Genomic DNA, 24,615 nt, shown 5'->3' with positions numbered 1-24,615 from the left:
ATTATACCATCGTGTCGATAATAATTACCTATCGAGAAAAATGTAATTCTCTTGGAAGATTCAAGGCAAAATTAAGATTTTAATACACGTGATAATTTTATCTTTTACACAAGTAAATATATATATATTATCTGATATAGACAAGTCTCTATCTCGTGTTAAAGAAAATAGCTAGACAAGCCCTGTATTTTTGTGAAGAAATATCGTACATCGACCTACAAATGTAGATCATTTGAATACAATATTCATCTCTCTTTTATAAGAAAACACCTTTTTTCCTGTTTATTTGTCCACAAATCGGCACAAGACATTATAGAAGTCTAGCTTCTAAATGTACATGTATTGTTGTATATTGGCAGAGAGCCGTTCGCTGACGTCAGTAGCGAGGCTCATGAATGTTATACAGAACTGGGTCACACACGCAGGATTTTGAGCTGGGCCGTCAGTGTGTGAGTTTGGATTAGGAACACAAGTTGTACATTGTTTCTGTCGGATTAAAAGATTAATAAGATGCCTTCAACACCGGAGAAGTTGACAAAATATGAAAAGGTACGTATGTTTTATGGTTAATATGGCGTTTTCTACCATGGAGTTGGCGGGTCCAGAGACAAATATGCTACCCGAGCCGCAGGGGGAGGGGTTCGGAATGGGAGACGTGGATTTGATAGAGATTTCAGTGTGCTCAGTGAAGATTAAGTTCTAACAATTCTGTTATGTTCTTAACTCTTCAATGAATAATGGACAATCTGTTGTTATTTAGCTCTTGTTGTTTCCTGGACCATGTTGATCTTCAGAATGTAGGTCACCGTCATACAATGTTTCTGTTAGTCTACCGGTTTTACAGTGTTTGTGGGTTTAATTATTAGGGCCTAATCGTTTCAGAATAACCTTTATTGTTTATTGGGCTATGTTTTAAACTTGACATGTCCCTACAACGTTTTTAATCGTAAATAACACCAAACATAGGTCGGTCTCTTATGAAACACAGCGCGTCTATTTATAGATGCCATCGGGTTTGTTTACTTACATTGAGTTGTCTGTATTTTGTGGCGTTGATATATCAAATATTAACTTGTTAAACGAATAATGTTAATTATGATATGTACAGTAAGTTTTATTTCTTTTATTTAACTGTTTTGAGAACAACCACAGGAAAAATATATAACATCTTTCGCGTAAACAAAGGTTATATCTTCTCGGCGGGATCCGATTGGCTGAGACTGCGGTGTGTGGCAGACACACCTCTAAATAAATTACCCTTGCGAAAGGTCAAGGTCAGGGTAATGCGCAGGACAGGCAACGTTAAATATATATACTTTCCATGACGTAAATAGCAAACAAACAAACTGTTTACAGTGCTGAGTTATTTTTTTTTTACAAAAGTTATTTATACGTTTGCTATGTTTACACAGAAATCTGATGTTTTATTATTCATGAATGATTATTCTAAATCTTTTTTTTTTCCACATCAACCATTTCCATTATATGTCTAATGCTATTTAATAATTAGTATAAATACTACCTGTATTCATATATAAAACGATTCTTGTGAATGGAAAATATAAAAGTATTTTTAATTAATTCATTGAATGACCAGTTTCAATAATTTTTGGTGGACACTCTTCAATCCAATATGGCTGCCATGGTAGCCATCTTGAAATCGAAATAAAGACAAAATTCTACTGAATAAATGTCAATAAAAAGACATTTGAATTTACAACACACAACCTCTTCATGATGAATCACATCTACATTTTGGTTCCCTTGTTGATAGTTAATTTTCAGGTGAATCATAATTTCATATTCATGACAGAATGTATAGCTTCCTTCAATGGATTTCAAGATTAACTGCACTGGAGGGGTTAAAAGTTTGCTCATATAACATATTACCATCTACATGAACATTGGAAATAATTTTGCCACTATTCAGCCATGTCACTGATTCAGTTCCTCTAGCTGTGATTTGTAGATTTGTGAAGTGGATTTTTATACCCCCCACAGGGAAAAGTTGGATTGGAATAACGGAACCACCCTGTCTGACAGTCCTTTTGAAATAAAGTTGGATGCTTTCGCTTTTCGTAAAATTTTGATATTTGTTAGAGTTATGCCCCTTTTAGTAGATATTATTTTTCAAATATTCTGATAACTACTGGATGGACCTTTCTCAAATGTCACCAGTAGGGTCTCTTTGGTGCCTAGTTTTGCATTTACTTTTTTAGTTTTGCCATGGTAACTGGTTATTGTAAACAAGTTTTGCATTAACTTTTTTGTTGTCTCCATGGTTACAAACTGGTAATCGTTAACAAGTTTTTTAATAAAAATATAATTATAGCTAAATACTCTATATTATAAACAAAACATATTCCAACCATTCTGATTTTCAGAAATGGGGGCATGAGGGTGTCTTAGTTAGCCTCTGAATAACAGTTCTAATTGTCGATTGACTAATGTGGATTGCAGGTGGTAGGCCTACTAGTCAGCCATCCTGGCGAATGTTCTAGTTTCTTTAATTTTGAATCAGCACCACAAACAAATTTGACACTTAATCGTAATAAAGAATTTTATATTTGAAAAAAATAGCAATGTGTATTAGGTTATACTGAAAGTGGTTACATTTTAGTGTGACAGCGAGTAATATTATTAGGTTTAAGGGAGGTAATATGATCTCATATTACCTGTGTAATATCTCATATTACCTGTGTGATATCTCATATTACCTGCTTTCAACTTAAATAAAAATTGTATCCTATTTAGGAAGCTATTTCAAATGAAACTTAGTGAAATGAAAAAGCCAACATATTTTTTTTTATTCAGCAAAAGTTCTTGAAGTAACAGCTGTTTTGTTTTCTGCAGAAATGCCGTCTGCCATGTTGCAGGCAAACCATATACAGCCTCAACCATGGCTACATGGGAGTCGCAAATTGTATTACCTGTATTACTATAGAAAATCTGAGTGATTGGCCTATCAAATGCTGTTTTGCATTGTAACTAATAAAGATACATAAACTTTTCATTATAATACATACACTTTTAATTCCACACATTTTAGGTTTTAAAATATGTTACTGACCAAATATGGTCGTATCAAAGAGCTCGTACCAGGATGTTGCATAATATCAGCAAAAAGACAATACAAAATTTTAATTGTTTAACAGGATATGCTGTAGAGACGTAATGCTGACATTTTTGCCATCATACAAAGTAAAGGTGTATAAAATTTCATTTTAAATCACGAAAACAAAAAAGGTTTCTGATCATCTTTCTGTGTTTTCAACAGTTTAAATGAATGGAACTCTAAACACAGAAACAAAAAGGAATATACATCAAAATAACAAGTGTAATTAGGTGTATGAAGGAAATCAGACACTCGTACATTTCAAGTTATACTGACATGTGCCTCCATAACTAGTGCCCGAAGCCTAGTCTTGTTACAGTCTGCACTGGCGGCCTACTAAGGTAGATTGATAGATTAACTCGGTTACGTTACTGCAGACTGCACTTTATATTGTAAATAATAATCCGGTAGAAAGCATAACATGAAAACATATGAACATAAAAAAATCAACTCTATCAATCAGGAATTTGTGATAAGATTGCGCCAACAGGAAATGGCTATCAATCATTTTCTTAGATAAAAAATACCCCAAACTCTGCAAGAAGTATCATCTTTGTTTTATTGTGTAATTAATATTATAACCTATCTTCAAAAATCGTATATTAACATTACTTTAGAAACTTTTCTCTTTTTTTTTTGACAATATTTTTCTTCTTTTTTTTTGAGGATTTTTTTAGTGTATCATGAAATTATTATTATTAAGCCAAACTCCTAAAATTTGCAATTTTCTCCGGAAAATTTCACTTCAAATTTTTACCATTTTTTCCCTAATGAGGCAAAAGACAACATCACCCAAACCAGTGAAAAAAGCCCTGTGTAGGTATCTGACAATATGCCAAGTTACAAGTCCATCCTCAGGTATATATTACTGTTCAGTAAAAGTACCAACAAATGCCCTTTATTGCATTTTTGCTAGTGAAATATAGAAATCTATCAAACTGATAAAACTCATATTTTAACTGCAGCGATGAGCAGTGAAAATATAAGATTTTGCAGTGAAAATATAAGTTTTGCAGTGAAAATATAAGTTTTCCGTTTTCGACCAATCAGAACGGACCTTTGCATTCACCTCGTTGAAACTTGCCAATCGAAGGGAATATCCTCTATTTATTACATCTCACCCATAACATGGACCCCTTCTGAACTTATTTTAAGATGATATGTTAGCATGGAGAGAAAATAAATTTCTGCCATATTAAAATTTATACAATTATGGTGACATTGAATTTTTTTTCAGATCGAGAATTATGTCCGAGGATTTAAGTTATCCTCCCTAACCTACAAGCGAGTCATGCATCTCTTACACGATGAAATGAACTATGGCCTTCTCAAGTCCTCCAATCATATGGCAGACATCAAAATGTTTCCAACATTTGTCCGTGCCCTTCCCGATGGAACAGGTAAGTGTGTACAAAGTTTAGTTGATTGAAATTAGATATGAAATATAAAAATCAAAGAATAAGATATATGTATCAGAAAGTGTGACATAGTTATGAGGATTGTAATTGGCAACAAATCAAGGTCACAAATTGTGTGACCTTACCTGTATGAGGTCACAACAGGTCACAAATTGTGTGACCTTACCTGTACATGAGGCCACGACAGGTCACAAATTGACCGTACATTAGATCATAATACATGTGAAGATTTCCCTACATGGCAAATGAAAAAAAATATGAAAATCAAAGTTGAAGCAATAATTGTCATTGATGCTGCAGATATTCACAGATCTGTCAAATATGTTGAATTCTCAGGGATATGAATAGTATGTGATTTCATTATTTTCATTCATATCTTTCAACAGAAAAGGGAAAGTTTTTGGCTTTAGATTTGGGTGGAACCAACTTCCGTGTGCTGATGGTGAAGTTGGACGGACGTGATGTGGATATACAGAGTAAGACATACCTGATTCCACAGCGGATCATGCTTGGCACAGGTATACAGGTAAGTCTGATTCCACAGTTGATTGTACACAGGTATACAGGTAAGTATACAGGTATTTCCAAGCAAGGGCTTGTTACCAAATCATTTGGGGGTATATATTTTCAATGTGATACATTTGTTTGTTAGTAAGAGTATTAAAAAAAAAAAAAAAAAAAACGGAAAATAAATATAAACTTAAGTACACTTGATAATAATTACCCATTACATATCTCCATCATTACAAATGGAAGCATGTTTGATGTTCTCGCTCGTTAGATCTTGTTCGAGTTGGTGTAAACCTACACACTTTATGTGCCTACTCTTCATCTAGCCCTGTTGTCTAGCATTGCCTCATTCATTAGTAACATTTATATAATGACCGAGTTTTGCAGACAAACATCATTTATAAACATACATATCATATGTTACATTTGCCTGGGAAGCACAGTCATCAAGTGTATTAATCAAATACATGTTTTATATTTCCGACAACTTTGATCAAAAAGATCATGCAATCAGCCATTTTGATGGTAAAATCATACCGTCTCCATGGCAACAATGATGTCATAACAGGCACACGCTGGTAATCCTTTATATCAGACTTACATCTATATGTTGTTAATGTTGTGGCATTGAAGCTATTTACCGAGGAAAATTTAAAATCCCAATCCATCATATATACTGAATATATACATTTTTGTGTGTATAAATATATATATATACATGTATAAAGAGATGGTAAGAATAGAGCCTTGCGATCTACCTCTCCCATTTTTGTCCAAAAGTGTCTGATGTTAGATGGCTCTTTTAAAATAAAATCTGATATTAGCCAGTTATTCATCGCATTTTAGATTTTTTAGATAATTCATCAAAAATCTTCAGATTATTTCAATTTATATTCAACATTATAGGAGTTCTTTAAGGTCGGATATAAATTGAAATAATCTGAAGATTTGGCACATTTGACTTTATGATATTCTATATTGTGAAAATTACAACTCATGTTTACATTTATATTTTCAGCTGTTCGATCACATTGCGGACTGTATTGGACGCTTTGTGAATGACCACGATTTACAAGGGGAACAACTCCCTCTGGGATTTACCTTTTCGTTTCCGTGTAAACAAGATGGCCTGGCTACGGCACGTCTCTCAAAGTGGACGAAAGGATTCCGTTGTGAAGGAGTTGTAAATGAAGATATCTGCAGGCTGTTACAAGATGCTCTTAAGCGTAGAACAGTGAGTAAAATATGGTTGTCTCTGTTAAACCTCTGACATCTGATTCACTTTGTGATTCAGATTATGTTATATTGAAAGAAATGTATATGATACTCTACCACTAGACAAAAGGGTATTCTCAACAGTCTGAGCTAGTAATGAAGGTGTCCAATACTTCACACTTTCTAGGCTAAAGGGAAATTCCCACCAGCCTGAGCTAGTAAGGTGCGTTAACTCCAAGCCTTCTAGGCTAAAAGGAAGTTCCCACCATTCTGAGCTAGTAAGATACCTTGAACTCTCCACTTTCTAGGCTAAAGGGAAATTCCCACCATTATGAGCTAGTAAGATACCTTGAACTCTCCACTTTCTAGGCTAAAGGGAAATTCCCACCATTATGAGCTAGTAAGGTCCCATGAATTCTCTACTTTCTGCACAAAAGGAATATTCCCACTAGCCTGAGCTATTAAGGGGCCTTGAACTCTACACTTTCTAGGCTAAAGGGAAATTCCCAACATTCTGAGCTAGTAAGGGGCCTTGAACTCTCTACTTTCTAGGCTAAAAGGAAATTCCCACCAGCCTGAGCTAGTAAGGGGCCTTGAACTCTCCACTTTCTAGACTAAAGGGAAATTCCCACCAGCCTGAGCTAGTAAGGTGCCTTATACTCCTCACTTTCTAGACTAAAGGGAAATTCCCACCATTCTAAGCTAGCAAGATGCCTTGAACTTTCCACTTTCTACACAAAAGGGAAATTCCCACCAGCTTGAGCTAGTAAGGTGCTTTGAATTCTCTAGTTTCTGCACTAAAGGGAAATTCCCACCAGCTTGAGCTAGTAAGGTGCCTTGAATTCTCTAGTTTCTGCACTAAAGGGAAATTCCCACCAGCTTGAGCTAGTAAGGTGCCTTGAATTCTCTAGTTTCTGCACTAAAGGGAAATTCCCACCAGCTTGAGCTAGTAAGGTGACCTAGCACTCTGTATGCTTACACTATCTATTCTGTTATCATGCATAAAAAAAAGTTATGTTGGATTTGTTTTGACATTAATGTATCTGTGTGTTTTCAGTTTAAATATGGGTACATCTGTCCTTAGCCTGAGTTTCCTGTAGCCCTGACAACACGGTGTCAGGGCCAGAGGAAACTCGTAGGGCCAATCTGTCCCTAAGCTGTGTCTATACAGCTGCACTGTTATTACGAGTTGGCATTTACATGAATCTTGTCATAGATCTAGATCGGTAGCTTATAAATAGAGAGTGGGGTTCAGTTTATAATTACATGTGCTAACATTACAACCTAGACAACATTGCTGTACATTCAGTGGAAAAATGCCATTTATTTGCGATTTTTTTTTTTTTTTTTTCTGTTCTGCTGAATTCTTGTACATTGTATTACATTGCTCAATCATACAACTTTTGTGAAAAAAAATGATGCCCTACTCTCTTTATAACATGACTCGTCTTGACCCCAATCTCTTGTTTGCTATTTCATATCAGAGTTTGGTTTTCTTCTGCTTTGGCCTCTCTTTAGCTCTAGACCCATTCTCATGTGACCCTGGCTGTTAGAGGACATATTTTAAGTCCTAATTAAAGATAAAACAACTTTGAGTTCAGTATTATGTCAACATATACATTCTGCTTCTGATGAAATCAACTTCAAATGAAGTTCCCATTTGTTCAGGAAATTTTGTTGATATTTCCCCCTTTTAGTAGACTCAAGTGATGAATTTAATTTTTTTTTATAGATGAAGGCTGTTTTATTTGGTGTTGTACTGTTTTAATGTCTTTTAAACAATTTTACAACACACAAACTTGAAATTTAATCAAATGTGTGATTTATGTATGAACTGGTGCGAGTGTGTTACAGAGAATGTAAATTTAATGATTAATTAAGTGTTTTTCTAGATGAAGGTTGTTTTTTTTGGTGTTGTACTGTTTTAATGTCTTTTAAACAATTTTACAACATACAAACTTGAAGTTTAATCAAATGTGTGATTTATGTATGAACTGGTGCGAGTGTACATGTGTTACAGAGGATGTATTAAGCAATTCTGCTCTGGATTTAGTCTACAACATGTGCTGTGCAGTTGATGCGAAACATGTATCATTTATTTCTGTCTGTGTGTCTTTGCTGACATAACCACGGTTACAGCTAATTTGTAGTGACATGCAGTATACCGTTGTGTAGTCTTAGCACTGTATCGGTTATGGAAAGGAATTTTTTTTATGTAACAAAAAATTGTACGTCTCAGAAAAGTAGGAATGCTGACCCAAGTCTGTGGTACAGGAAAAGCTACCTGTCTGAAGTAGCTCGCTTCTTTTGGTTTTTGTTAAGATTCATCATATTTCATTAAATTTCCAATCTTTTTCTGGTCCGAGCGTCCTATTCCTTACAAACTCCTGCCATCCTTCCTAGTCTCAAAACGCATCCTGTATCCCTTTTCTAATTCATTTTCTGCCTCTTGTCCATTTAATTTTCTGCTGCAAATATCCTGAAGCTTTCAGAACAGGGACTTGTCAAAAATCAAAACCCTTTATTTTTGTATACAACTATCATGATAGAACACAAGTAAAAAAAAAACATTGCCATGCCCTTGTGTCCATCACAATAATTTCTTGATTACTTTTACATTTTTTGACAAGGTTGGACAATTCAGAAAATAATTAAATTGGTAACAGGTTACTTTTCATAGAACCATATTAGTCTTTTATGTCAAGAACACGAGACTTCATTTGACAAGATCCTCGATTTTCTTATCTTGAGAAATTGTACTTGAACATTGACTACAAGTATTGATCCTAGTCGGGATAGCCTTGTAGGAATATCGCCTAAGTTAAAAGTACAAGTCTGGCCACCTGTTGACAAGATCTACAGCTACAGAAAAAGTACTTAGACTTATCAGGTCAAGCAAATGTAATGTGCGTTTCATGTTACATGTTTAAAGAATTGAATATTTCTGGAGATAAAATGATGAAACACTAAAATACTTATAAGAGAATTAACTGAAGTTATTAACCGGTGATAAATCCTCGAGAAAATGCTATAAATGGTTTGTAAAATTAGTGTCTGTAGGGAAACGAGAAAAAATAGTCTCTGAAAATTAGTGTCTGGAGGGAACGAGAAACAAATATTTCTTTGGCCTAAGCTCACTGACATTGACCCTATTCCTAACTTTTATTTCACTGAAGCGGTCTGATTCTTCTCTACTTATCTCAAGGATGTTGTAATAAAAGGCCCGACCTGTCTGCTTAATGGTGTCTACACAGGCGTTCAGGAGTTACCCAACAAACATTGATAATGTTTAAATTTACTTTTGACACACATACTCTTGTTAGCCCTAGTTTCCTCTGGCTCTAAACCAGACATGGTGTCAGGGCCAGAGGAAACTCTGGCTAATACTCTGTAGCACAGGGACTTGGCACGATTTTATAAATGATAGTCCCTATATATATGTATTATAGACTATCATTTATAAAATCGTGCCAAGCCCCTGTGCCCTGTATACTTAGCAATTTTACAATGATTATGATGTCATGATGTAGATGATGACATCATATGAGATTTGATAATCAGATCTGTATTTATTGACACTTTCCTGATTGATGAAGACTTCGTAAAAGGTAATTAATACACAGTCTGAGGGGCCACGGTGGCTGAGTGGTTAAGGTGTCACAACACTTTATCACTAGCCCTCCACCTCTGGGTTGCAAGTTCGAAACCTACGTGGGGCAGTTGCCAGGTACTGACCGTAGGCCGGAGGTTTTTCCTCGGGTACTCCGACTTAATTCCCTCCTCCTCCAAAACCTGGCACATCCTTAAATTACCCTGGCTGTTAATAGGACGTTAAACAAAAACAAACCAAACAGCCTGATAAATAAAGGATAATCATTTACAGTACACAGGGACTTGGAACAATTTTCAATTTTCCTATTACATGTGTATATATAAAATATATACAGAAACATGGATTGTGGTTTGTGAATTTATGCCAACTCCCTGTGATAATCTGTACAGAGGATTATGTATCGGGAGAATATTTCACCCTTACATCATAACGATCAAGCCTCCGGTGATATTAATCTCTGAGGAACGTTTGATACAATACAAACTTATATACATTTTAGGTACATATATTCCACACTATAATTTTCATGCTTAAAAATATATTGTTATTTTGAAGGGGACACCTGATATTTACTAAAAATTTTGAAATAATTATCAGTTAATCTTAAATTACTAGTCCATCTGCAATATCAAGTAAACTATGTAGTTTTAAAGTATTTAAGTATTTATTTGTCAGAATAAAATCTGTATTATGTAATTTCCTCAGGCTTGACATTATTGAACAGTAAGTGTAATTAAATTCCTCCTTAAAATTAAAAAAAAAAAGTTTTGCAGTTTCGTATTTTGACGAATAGAGGTCATTCAGAATATAACCATGCAGGCTGTTGTGTGTGTGTATAGTCATAACAAAACTGCAGTGTGTATATATATATATAGATGATAAATTGTTTTTATCCTTACGGACGAATTATAAAAGTAAAATAAAAAAACCAACTCTCCGTTAGCCATGACACGACGAAAGCGCTAACGGAGAGTTGTTTTTTTTATTTTACTTATATATATATATATATATATTTCAATTTACATGTCTGTACTGTCCTTATTACTACTTGACATATATATATATATATATATATAAGGGTCAAAGAAGTAATATAAACAGTATAATCCAGATAACACTGGATCCTCACATAAATGTATGGAGGATACGAATTACTTGTAATGATTATATGGGGCAAAGAAGTAATTCAAACAGTGTAAACAATAAGGTTTGTTAAATTTTCGAGGCAATCCGCCCCTTTATCAAAACACAAAAAATTACAAATACAATCACATAATATATATAAGAAGTACTGGAAAACTAAAACATTATTCTTATTGTATTTTATTGTATTTCCAGTACTTCTTATATATATTATGTGATTGTATTTGTGATTTTTTGTGTTTTGATAAAGGGGCGGATTGCCTCGAAAATTTAACAAACCTTATTGTTTACACTGTTTGAATTACTTCTTTGCCCCATATAATCATTACAAGTAATTCGTATCCTCCATACATTTATGTGAGGATCCAGTGTTATCTGGATTATACTGTTCATATTACTTCTTTGAAATTTGACCCTTATATATATATTTCAATTTACATGTCTGTACTGTCCTTATTACTACTTGACATATATATATATATACACGGTATATATATACCTTACCTGAAGTGAGATTTAGGTCATACATGTTGTACAAACCACTAACATGTGTCGGGGACAGCCAGTCAAGGTCATTTGGCCTGTATGTAGTGAGGTATAGTTATTCAACAAAAGCTTGTGGACAATAAATGGAAATGTGTATACCGCTTATCTATATGGCTGTGCACACATTTAGTTGACTGTCTCCAATTTAGGGTATTTTTTTTGTAATGAAATGTTAGTGAAAATCATTTAAAATGATCATATACTTTTAATAATTAATTACTGTACACTTAATTATAATACTGGATGTAAAAAGTATTATAAATTATTATCTATTAAATCTTACTAACATTTAGAACAATTATTTGGAACCAAGCGATGAATCAAAGCATCTTTTTGAACTCTGCAGGACGTAGGTTCTTGGAGAATTTCTCCTTAGGGAGAATTTTCTCTACTGAAATTATTTTAAAAGTTAAAATTACACTACTGTTTACGAGAATAGACAAATTGTCATTGTCATTGACAGATTATAATTAATTATTCTCAAGTTTATTTAAAACCTGTCGTAACTGATTATCAATTGGGACATTTATGAAAATGGAAAAGTTTCTGATTACAAAGGAAATTTTACGAAGTACAAAGTACGATCTGTCTGTGGATTAGGGGTAAACAATTAGACTACAGGTAGGGTTGGTACAGATTACGATGTATTATATAACAAAACGTCTGATCCATGTCACCCTACATAGGGAAAGTCTAAAGTCCAAACTGGCTTTATAAAGCTCAATGGTAAAGTAAACATGATATATGAAACCATGGTGTACAGAAATGAGGCCATGCACTTCAATCGGGAAGGTCTTGTGTTGACTATATAATATACACATTTTGTTTTTTTAAAAAAATGTGTTTTCTGTCGGCCGTCACTATACCGAAGAAAAAAACATCATAAACATGTTTATCTTGATATATCATAAATATAATGTTATGTTCATAAATTGAATTCATGAATTTCTTTCATTAATTTGATTTATTTCATATGACAAAAAAGCAAAAGGGTGCACGGTTTCATACAATGTATATGAAATAAATTAACTTGTTCAAAATATTTAATTCTACACGAAATTTAAATTCTCTTTATACTTCTCTACACAGGCAATTAACACAGGCGTAGGTTGTATGACATATAGACATTCCATATTGTTATTCGGAACGCCAGCACAGTCTGACGGTAGAATAACGTGAATATTCATTGACCCGGTGACAATCTGGGAGGTTTTAGAAGCTAAACAGTGTAGGGAATACAATAATGATCTCGGGGAGATCATTTGTGGGGTATACACATTGATATCATAATAATGGTATTCCTAATGAGTTTGTACTTAAGGAAGTAAGTTCCAGCACCGTTTTGTACCTCCAATGATGAAGAGTTCCAATTTTTTCAGAATTTTCCTGAATTGAGTTACTTGCTTGTTTGGCCTTTTGATTATATAACAGGATGTTATTTGCCTTATTAGGGCAATTTGTGCCCTAATTCTGAATACAAACAATTTTGCCCTTACTTTCTTCAATTGTTCTCCAATTCTGATGACGAACAATTTTGCCCTCTCTTTATTCAATTGATCCCTAATTCTGGTTACGAACATTTTTGCCCTTACTTTCTTAATTGCTTTCTAATTCAGAATGTGACCATTTTTGCCCTTACTTTCTTCAATTTTCCCTTTAAGATTATAGAATCCTCATCAGAAAAATTAAGGATTGTTTTATAACACACATTGTGTAAACTACAAATGAAATATTAGTGAGCCATCGTGAGAAATATATAAGTAATACACGTACCTTGATATAAAACACCTTATTAATTATCCTCATTGTTTTCAGAAGTCCTTTGTTTTTCGCTATTTCTCTCTAAACCTCTGTCACTACATTGCCATAAACTGTTTACAATGCCATTGTATTGCTGGCAGTATAACAAAGAATTACTTTCATTACTCAAGACGACGGTAAAGGTATAAAAAGTCCTTAGACTAACAGCATGCGTACCAAAGAAATATATAGACTAAAAGCATGAATACCGAAATAAATATATAGACTAAAAGCTAATTGTACTGTAGACCGAAGAAATATATAGAATAATTGTTTTTCAAGTCAGGAAGGTAATGTGGATATTTCTAATCGCCGTCTGCTCTTTTCCAGAATACCATCATTGAGATCGTCGCTGTGGTAAATGACGCTGTAGGAACTCTCATGTCTACCGCCCATAGTGACAGACAGTGTGAAATCGGCCTTATTCTAGGTAACTATCATCGACATATGTTTTGCTTAAATGTGTATAACAAGTTCAAGTGGCTCTCATTAACACTGCATGACATCAGTTCAAGATTCAATTTATCTTCAAAATGCACATGTGAATTCTGTTATCATTGACACTAGTACAAGATACTTTTCATCACATAAGTTAAAGATCTTTTAGACTTTCTCATAATAATTAAAAAAAAAAAAAAAAATGTTTTTATACATTTTTGACAGCATACAAAAACAGGAATACACATATTTCAGGAAGTAAAATTAATATTCATTTTGTTGACGTAAACTTAGGTATCAAAATTTTGAAAGCTGGTAAAAGTTAAAAGCTACATATACGGAAACATGATACAATGTATTATTTTTAAACGAACATTAATGTTCGGTTATTGTGATCAAGAACTGGACTGAGAAATATAACCATATATGGTAGCCACATTCACCAATACGCCATCTACTGTCTGTTTCAATGAAATATGGCTGCCCCCATTGCCTTACGCTTCAAATAACTTACTTGCAAAAACATCTTCGTTTTATATAGTAGTTTTACCGAAAAGGTTGAAATGTATTCAGTAGGTGTTTTCAAGATGCATACGATTTGAGAAATGCATAACGCTAGCGAAATGTGAAGACTAAATGAACCTGAACTTTGCGATAACTCCGGTCCAGGTCAATATATTTATGTAAACAACTATTGCGCAGGCGCATTCGTCTCCGGATGTTTAGAAAGTTTTGCTCTTCCGTGTTCTTTCCAAAACGGCTGACATTATAGCATAGGTCTGCAAATTTGTCCGCGATTTACTTAAATGTGTAATATATATATTCTAGAATGTTACATCATTATCAACTAGGTGTGTATTTCTATAATTTAGAGAAAGAAATATATCAATGACGGCATACGAGACGATACATTGTATCATACTTTACTGTAGTTACTGTACGTGTTTGCGAGAAAGAACTGTACATATGTATAGGCTTACAATTAGGTGGTATTTGTGGTCAGGGTGACTGGTCATAGCGTTAAAATTGTCATCGATTTCCATATACCATTTTCCTTTGACGAAAATGACCCAATAAATCAAATGCAAATGATAATATCTTGCTATGTGCACGGGATTGCTTATTGTAGGCGATACTTGGAACGTATTTACTGTTGTAAGGGAGGTAACTGCAAGATTTACGGAAATGAAAAATAAACCAATTTGATTGGTCGATTCTTCCTTCACTTTGGCATGGGGTTTACAATCGAAGTGACAGATAACTACGGCAATATTCAGATGATATCAACAATAACATTTTTGGATACGTGTGGTTGACAGTTGTTGTCATGTTTAAAATGAACAATTATATAGCTTGTTTTTATTTCGGCAAAGACGAGAATATTTACTGAAACGGACCACACGTGAAGCAGACTTGGAAATACCGAAACGAAGAAAAATCGGGCTTAATGTAATATAAATTGGCATTATTTTCAGAGGATTGACCAAAATATATGTTCTGCAATGCCTGATTGTATCATATATAAAATATTAGAGGTTTATTTGACCGAATTTTAAATTAATTATTCATTTGCGAATCGCGGCCCGATTGTCGTTGGAGTTGAATTACCGAAATGGCCGATAGTCGACCCAAAATCGATATTTTTACGAGAATTTTTGTTTTCTTTTACCTGAAAGTATTTTGAAATAATTTGCAAAATACAGAATTCACGACCAAATTTTCGATTGCGACGAACTTCTGTGACGGTGTTAAGTTCATGTTAAGTTATATCTGATTAAAATCAGCTGTTACATGGCTACGTTTACTATGCACTACGTCTACTAGGTATTTTTTTTTAAAGACGGAAATCCGGATTATCTAAAAACAAATGCAAAAATACTTGTGATATTCACTTAATTTGATATTCATTCGTTAATTGTTATCTATAGTTTGATAACTTCTGATATATTGTGATTGATACTCTATATAATATTGCTGTGGAACTTGTGTTATTTTTCAAACAAATTCATTTTAATAATTTGTTAATTTAGAATTTTCATCAAGTCATAATCAAGACTTGAAATTCTCACTACACCATACTTCAAACACAGAGTAATCGATGAATTGATAAACTGAAAATTTAAGTCAAGCAAATGAGTTAATATTTACCTTAAATATTTTTTCAATATACAACAAATGTTCAGATGACTATTTGTGCCATGCTGTTGCAAGATTTCAGTTACAATTCTAAAATTGAATTAGTATGTAAATATATGTTATCCTGTCAATATCCACAAAGCGAGTGTAGTCTATTGTACTCAAAGTCATGCCAGTAGATAGCGGTACATATACTTACTGCTTACATCTAGTGCTTACTTGTGTGAACTATTAATCAATAACAAAATGGTTCATATATTTCTATATATGACTTCACAAATTATGTGGTGTCTGAAGATCTGAATGAAGTGAATAAACGATGTATTAACTTATTTTTATGAAATATTCAAGTCACAGATCATTCTCTTTTTTAAAATATTGCTTTCAGGTCCATTTTGGTAATTAAAATATGACGGCAATCAGGCCTCGAATGGCGAATGATTACAAACATTTTAAATACGTCTCGGTCAAATAAACCCCTAATATTTTACATATGGTTAATTTTGACATTGGAGAACATATAATTGTGTCCATTCTCTAATATAAGCACTGGTAGAAAGTACAGAATAGAGCTTGATAAATATATAATCAAAATTACTAATTACCCCGGTAAATATAACATTTTACGTAAACCTCCCATGACTGATGGTGAACTTAAACTTGCAAATCTCCTGTGTCATTCCAATTTTGATATGTGTAAATATATACACGTACGGTATATATATAGATATAGATATGGAATGATTCACAAATTTGCATACAGTTATGGAATCTTATAACACCCCGAAAACTGTTCTCTCCACATAAAGGATGTGATTTGTGCAATTACATTGCTGAACTGTGTGTGGTTCACTATGATTGGATGGTCAACATTGGAAAGGGACAATAAATAGGGAATGTGTCATCCCATCGAATGGACTGTAACCTTTATCAGTTTGAAGATGAAAATGAAGCTTGAAGTTTTCTTTTCCTGTTTGCTGAATTATTTGATGAAGATAGTCTTTATATGGTTGTTATTCTTTATCACATTGTGTACAATGCTGTAATTATACCAGAAGTATATCTTCTCATATAAAGATTTATTAACATCAAATGATTCCTGAACAAAAGAGAGAGTCAAGTTTTTTGTTTTGAAGTACCATACATGCTTGAGTACAGTTTCAATAGGATACATTCCTAATCCGGGCCTTGATTAGTAGCTCTGGTTTTGGTTTTCAGTAGTTCTTTATGTGTGTTTCATCATATTAAGTTGAAATATGCTAAACTAACGATGGAACTAGCCTAAATTTAGTGCATATTAGAAGTTGGCATCAATAAGGTCACAGAGTCCTGGCTGTATTATAACTGATGATGGCTTCCCGAAAGAAAGAAGACATATTTTATTTTCATCCATCCAAGATAGATCAATAAACTTCCAATTTCAATCAGGACCTTACAGAAATATGCATGTGTTCAATCATATCAGAACAGCTGCAAACATTTCAAATAATTTGCAATTAATTCCTAAACCAATATCAGTAAATTTATCGACTTTAAACTTAGAAGATTACTGATTTTGCATTAAACAATAATGTTCGTTTACAATACTTCCAGTACTTTGATTTTTTGTACTTTATAAATTATGCAATATGCCCTGGACTAGCAAACATAACCTCGGACTCAAAGTCATAATTGATGGGCTTATCATATAGACAGCTATATTATATTTGCTGATAGGAATTCTGGAATGGATTTACGACATATTAGTTATTGCAAGGCATGGGCTTGTGGCTTGATAAATTGGGTAAATGTGATTCAATCCTGAAGCCTTTTCTGAGCCGAGCAGTATTTTATTATGCTTTATTAACTTAACATCACAATAAGGTTATCAAAAATCCTGAAGGCTATCAGAATCACTCATTATTACATCCAGTTCCCCTGAGTTTTTTATCAATAAGTATACAGTCATGTGACCGGCAGTGCATATGTTGGTGTCAGCAGTTGTAGTTTTATCAGAGTGTTATATAATTATAACAACGTATCATTTTTGGTGCATGTATACTTTATTTATGTAAATTGCTGACCTAAGTATCTGGGCTTAATTTAGCAGGATATAAATTTACATTTCTGTCAGCAAGTCTAACATAAGGTGTGAGATAGATGGTCTATGTAATTATATGGCAACAATGTTTTACGTGGATTATAAATGTATACACGCCGGAATTATTCTGAATATAAATAGCCAAACTTACAGCGAACAGAGGCTTCATTCAGAGCGGACAGTAGGTCATTATGGGCTATAGTCACAAGTGTTGTGTAATGTAATTCGTGTTGTTATGTGTACTTGGGCCGTCCTTGAGGAATTGAATAAAAATGTAAAGGTGTATTATGACACTCAAATGATTGATGGTATTAAATGTGAAGTTGGTGGTGTCAGAATTGAAGACTCGAGTCCCAGCTATGATATACTGGTCCCCGCTATGATATACTGGTCCCAGCTATGATATACTGGTCCCCGCTATGATATACTGGGCCCCGCTATGATATACTGGGCCCCGCTATGATATACTAACTCTTCAGATGAATTGCTTATGTTGGTGATCCATACAGTACTTCTAAATGACTTTTGTAGATTTTGAGACTCGGATTAAGATAATACTCTGTGGTGATTTACGACCTGATTTTACGACCACTTATATCAGGAAATCTCTGTGCTATATCAAGTGGAAAATCCTCCTTTTAAAAAGTGTCCCATATTTTGTTCTTTTGTCATAAAGGTGAAGGATAAATACAGTACAGTAATCATTCTGTAATAAGCACTGCCAGCGGATACAGTCTTTTGACTCAAATGACTGACAAGAAGAGGGCTTATATGATCTTGCAGGATAAAGAAAAGCAGATCATTTTCTGTTCCATCTCTGGGTCACTGTCCGTTGTCAAGTTTCTGGCATCTGACATTTTTTCCCATTATATTGTCCTTCAGATCACTACTAGTCATGAATAAGTCATAAGTCAGTGGAATTTGCCCCTAACCACAGAGGCCTAAGGGGCAAGACCCATATGGAGTATGCCTGCCCCCACCCCCACCCAGGGACCTAAGGAATATATCAAATTCAATTAAAATGGAAGGATTTTGTCCATATTTGGTCTGAAACATCCTTGTATGAAGGGAAACCAATTTTATATAAAGGAGGGGTTTAATATGTAGCCACCCAGGGGCCTGAGAGGGGAAATTTAGCAAATTCTTTAAAATCCTTCTATTTCTGCAAGAATCAAAGGATTTGGTCTGAAGCATTCTTGGGTGAAGAGCCTCTTGTATATTTCAGTAGCACTATAACTATATTTTTGTATGAATGATACAAAAATATACAGGCCCTCTGAGCCTCTTGTATATTTTAGTAGCACTATAACTATATTTTTGTATGAATGATACACATATACAGGCCCTCTGAGCCTCTTGTATATTTCAGTAGCACTATAACCATATATGGCTGCTTGGTGTTGATTACTGGGTACATACTGAAGTGTGTATGGATTGGTTTTATCATTATAGGCATGGACGTACTGTAGGATATATACGGTAGAGTTGCCCCAACAGTGATATCTATATATATACAATGGCATTCACACAGTAATATCTGAGCATTCGACAAATGATGAGGATGCTGCATGTTATATAAAGCTGCAGACATCGACTATCCTTACCATACACATGAAGAAAACATTAACAGCATAATTTTCCTGTGGATTGCCTAGCTACTACACTGTAGATCCACGGAGCAAATTAATCACTCCTTGTGTAAAAATAGTCCTTAACAGATAGCGCATACAGCCGACAATCCACAGATTTTATGTAAAACTGGAATATTTTACCTTGTTTTCTGACAAATGGAGTTAATGTGTATTGTATGCACACCCATTGCACAGAAAATGAAATATCACACATTTTCCAGTATTTTACCTTTGATTTTTCATATATTTGACCTAACCCAGATTGTTTTTACAACATTTAATCTGTGCAGTTTTCTTCTGAATGTAACAAATGATGAATTTAAACAAAAAAAACATCAACAGATTATTCACAGCAGAGGGTGTAAAAAAAAGATCACATATGCTGTCTTCAGTGATGGTAACCCCTGGAGTAGCAACTGTAAGGCTGAACTTTTTTGTCATTCTTAATGAATTTTTATTGGATTAATTGAAAGGTAGATAGTTAATCAGGGATTTCTGGAACAGAACCCTCCTAATATTGGGAAAATTTGTCGGCACTTTTTATGGGGAAGTATATTAGTCTTTTTTGGTTTCAATTGTCTTCATAGTCAGAATCTTTACCATATTACAGTATACATTTAGAATCTAATAGATAGTTGTTGTGTATATTGCTGTTTAGGAAAATTTTGGTAGGGGATATACAGGTTTGTGGACTAGGAATGGAACTTGATTACAGACCCTAAAAAGTCCCTGTGAGTTATGGCCATCATGTTGAAATTCACATCTTGTAATGAACATTATTGTTTGTTGTAGGTACGGGATGTAATGCATGTTACATGGAACAATTGGACAGTGTTGAGCTTTGGGAAGGGGACAATTGTCATCCACAACAGGTATGTATACTTATCTATGTAAATCATTAAAGGTGGGTAGCGATACGAAGGGGTCAAAGGTCATGATATGATACGTATTGCAATATATGAGAAGCTGATGAACTATCAAGTATCTAGTATTCTATTGTACAGTAGTCATGTTTGTATTTGTGGTATTTCCGGAATATTTGAGTCTTTGTCTACATTTGTTACAAAAAACATACTTTTCGTCCGTTTTCAACAAAATGTTCTTGAATTTAGATAATTTGAATTTGAAAGAACTCCAACAGGCAACTTTGTATGCCGCTGGGATGACCTTGTCAGCCATGTTGTTTACTACAAAACATAAGCTAACATTGGTCAAGGGAGATAACTACAATTATCGCGATACAAATCCAGGATAGACGATGCATCGATGCACAACTCTGCGATCCAATACATTGATACATCTGTGAATCGTTACACCTCTATAAATAATATACATGTATATACAACAATGAATACTGACTTCTTAACGAAAACATAATTCTTCAATATTACTCGAAAAAATTAATAAATTGTGGGCAAAAATATGAACGAAACATCAATTTACATGCAAATTACAATTTATTTAAATGTGTAGAATCATACTAGAATATGTTACAGAACTCTTCTTACAGTGATGTATGTTCTGTTGTTAGGTAGAACATACATACATCCTTAACCCGTAATTTGAAATTTCCTACAGGTCATTATCAACACCGAGTGGGGAGCATTTGGAGACAATGGCTGCCTTGACTTCATACGTACAGAATATGACAGAGAATTGGACAACTTCTCCATCAACCCTGGGAAACAGATGTGAGTCCCGAGGGGCCGCAATGCAACCGATGCTGAATTAAAATTTTTGGAAATATTTTCTCCAATCTCCTAAATTTTGGCAAAACCAGCTATTTTGGTGTTTCAAGGATTGGACACTTTCATCTTTGATAAGGAAAATGGGTGGAAGTTTTCAGTATTAAAACTGAATTCAGAATTTTGAATTTTTTTCCCTCAAAATTGTCTATTTCAAATTTTAGCACAACCAGCTTCATGTTGTATTTCAGTATTTTAAGAACTGGGCATTTTTCCTCATGGATGTGATTCATTTTAAAATTTACTGAAGTTGAGAATAAATTTTATTTAAAAAAGAATAGGTAATATCATGCTTTGGTTATGTGTCTTTTAGGTTACAAGTTCATATATTATTTAAGGTGAATATCAGGTTCCGTAAATTTTAAACAAGAGTTGTCTTAAATTATCCTCAAGATTGTAGTGAATAACGCCTTTTGAATTTAATAATAATTTGAAACATACTGGAAGAATAAATTAGAGCATCTTCAAAGTAAATGTATAACTAATTTATTTGCAGTATGGAGAAGATGATATCTGGAATGTATATGGGAGAGATCGTCCGTCTGACTCTGGAACGCCTCTCGATGGAGGGGCTTATCTTCACCAGCATTGATCGAGAGTGTGAGCTGTTTGAAAGGGGACGCTTTTACACAAAATATGTATCTGAAATCGAGAGGTATGTCTATATATGTTTTAATCATAGCATGACTTGAATGTCATTTTGAAAATCTGGAATATGTCATTTTTTTGAGATACTGATAAAAAAAGTTTGTGATCCTTATAAAAGAACCGTTTTTTTTCGTTTCGTATTTGGTGATGGTTGGGGGTGGGAAGGGGAGCAATGTTGATGATACTGGCAAAAACATGTGGGTTTTTTTTTCGTGATCTGCCAATTAACCACATAAGGATATAGTTTACTTCATATAAGTTTGATTTAATTCCATAAACATGATAAAAATGTTTGTAAAAGATCTTCCATCTATAATCATTCTTTGACTAAGGATTTGAACTTTTTAATGAGTTTAAAGTTAACAATTTTGATTTGACCAAACCTGATCTATTTCAGTGATCATGACGAGTTTTTTGGCAATACAAAGCAAGTCCTTGATGAATTGGGCATCGAGAACTATACCACAGAGGACTGTAAGATTGCCAAATACATTTGTACGCTGGTATCGGCCCGCGCCGCATTCCTAGCATCAGCAGGTATGGGTTTCTTCTACAGCTAGTCGTGATCTCATCATATCGTGATCTCATCAGATCCGTGATCTCATCAGATCGTGATCTCATCATATCTTGATCTCATCATATCGTGATCTCTTCAGATCGTGATCTCATCATATCGTGATCTTGTCAGATCGTGATCTCATTGGATTGTGATCTCGTCAGATCGTGATCTCATCAGATAGTGATCTCGTCAGATTGTGATCTCGCCAGATCGTGATCTCGTCATATCGTGATCTCATTTGATTGTGATCTCGTCATATTGTGATCTCGTCAGATCGTGATCTCGTCATATCGTGATCTCGTCATATCGTGATCTCGTCAGATTGTGATCTCGTCGTATCGTGATCTCATCAGATCGTGATCTCGCCAGATCGTGATCTCATCAGATCGTGATTTCATCAGATTGGTAGATATTGGAATTCTTAAAGACTGAACTAACACTTGTAAAATATTGAAATAGATGATATCTGTTGGAAATTGAAAAAGATTGAAATTTATTAGATAAGATCTGTTGTTTCCTGGTTGTTTTGGTGGTATATCACATTAATTTGACACACCAACTGTTAATGGTTAATATCATTTAACGAAATCATACTTTTTGGGATATAATTGTATATAGGATATACGTGTATTATACAGAATTTGACATATCTGGTTTACCAGTAACGGTCTCTCTTACCTGTCAGCATGCCACATTTACCTGTAATGGTAATGACCTTTGAATCATGTCTTTGTCTCAGGACTGGCCACATTAATCAACAAGCTCAATAAACCAGAGATGACCATCGCGGTCGACGGCTCACTATACAGATTCCATCCACGATTCCACAACCTCATGTGTCTGAAAATCCAGGAACTTGTAAAACCAGGATTAAAGGTGAATAATCTACTATATATCTGATGATGTTGAATTTCCTGTTATGTATCCGATGATGTTGAATTTCCTGTTATGTATCTGAATCTGTTCCAGTTTACATAGTTTGATGGATATTATGATTTTTTATCGATAATTTAATTTTTCTTGTGTGTTTTTACTGCTTGTGTTTGTCAAATTTATTTAAAATTAATTTTTAAAAAAGGAAAAAAAAAAGGAAGGAAAAAAAAAAAAGGAAAGAAAAAAAAAGGAAAAAAAATATTTGGGAAATATTCAGACTTCAATATCTGAAAGTAATTGTAATTTCCAAACAAAATGACAGTGGTTAATCTATACTCTTATAGTTATTTATCGACACTGAAATTTTTAGATTAGTTTTGTTACGATCTGGACATTTTCTCTTGTATTTTCAGTTCAAATTGATGCTTTCTCATGACGGTAGTGGGAAGGGTGCCGCCCTTGTTGCAGCAGTCGCAATGCGTCTTCGTGACCAGGACATTCAAGAACAGAAAGAGGGCGTGGCCTGTGTATGACGGACAGCCACAGACTAATTCTGAAACAGCATTTATTGTGTGAGAGACAGGAGAATGCAAGTTGAAGGTCGCTAGAATCTACAGCTCACAAAATGGCCTCATTTCCAAGGTCATCGTTACAAGGTCACTTGGCCACCGCTGATAGTTGTAATGCCACTCATGTCTGTAAGTGAGGTGTATCAGAGATATATCCAGTTTACTACCGCATTTTTGTTTACTTTATATAACAAACATTCTACCACAATACGCTGTGTTATTCCACTCTCAAGCCATTGTATAAATGTGCCGACTGTTGGATAAATATATGTTATATACCACTAGTGGTATATGACCTTCCGGTCTTTTGATTGGTCAAGAATTCGAACTTTGACCCAAGCTGCAATTGTTATTTATGTCATCAATAATCGAATGACGTACGTGGTATCACAGGGTCCTGGACGTCACCGGTACACTTTATTTGCATACGTGAAATTATACTTTGCCATGTTTCCTTTTGATTCAAGCCCGATGTCATTGTGGTAGAAACAGGTCACACGACTAGTGATTGTTGGATATGGAATTTATTTTACACTCGTAAGTTATTTTTTAAAAGTTGCAAAAGACACAAGCTTT

The 24,615-nt window shown here is 34.2% G+C and overlaps 1 protein-coding gene across 1 annotated transcript; it reads left to right on the top strand.

Moving 5' to 3' along the window:
• The first annotated feature begins 368 nt into the window (after positions 1-368).
• On the top strand, positions 369-24,594 carry LOC117340099 (hexokinase-2-like). The gene is made up of 11 exons (XM_033901886.1): positions 369-549; positions 4,353-4,515; positions 4,920-5,059; positions 6,062-6,277; positions 13,691-13,790; positions 20,438-20,517; positions 21,224-21,336; positions 21,887-22,045; positions 22,436-22,575; positions 23,337-23,473; positions 23,884-24,594. Exons 1-11 carry the CDS (start codon positions 511-513, stop codon positions 24,001-24,003), a joined length of 1,407 nt encoding a protein of 468 aa, XP_033757777.1. The 5' UTR covers positions 369-510; the 3' UTR covers positions 24,004-24,594.
• The last annotated feature ends 21 nt before the right edge of the window (positions 24,595-24,615 follow it).

The sequence above is a fragment of the Pecten maximus genome, chromosome 12, assembly GCF_902652985.1.
Source record: "Pecten maximus chromosome 12, xPecMax1.1, whole genome shotgun sequence".
Lineage (NCBI taxonomy): Eukaryota > Metazoa > Mollusca > Bivalvia > Pectinida > Pectinidae > Pecten > Pecten maximus.
Note: the sequence above shows the minus strand (reverse complement) of the source record. Positions and strands in the feature narration are given on the sequence as shown.

Coding starts and splice junctions, on each gene's coding strand:
- LOC117340099 (XM_033901886.1), top strand. CDS start 511: ATGCCTTCAACACCGGAGAAGTTGACAAAATATGAAAAG. Junction 5,060..6,061: donor TGCTTGGCACAGGTATACAG/GTAAGTCTGATT, acceptor TTATATTTTCAG/CTGTTCGATCACATTGCGGA. Junction 22,046..22,435: donor TATGTATCTGAAATCGAGAG/GTATGTCTATAT, acceptor GATCTATTTCAG/TGATCATGACGAGTTTTTTG.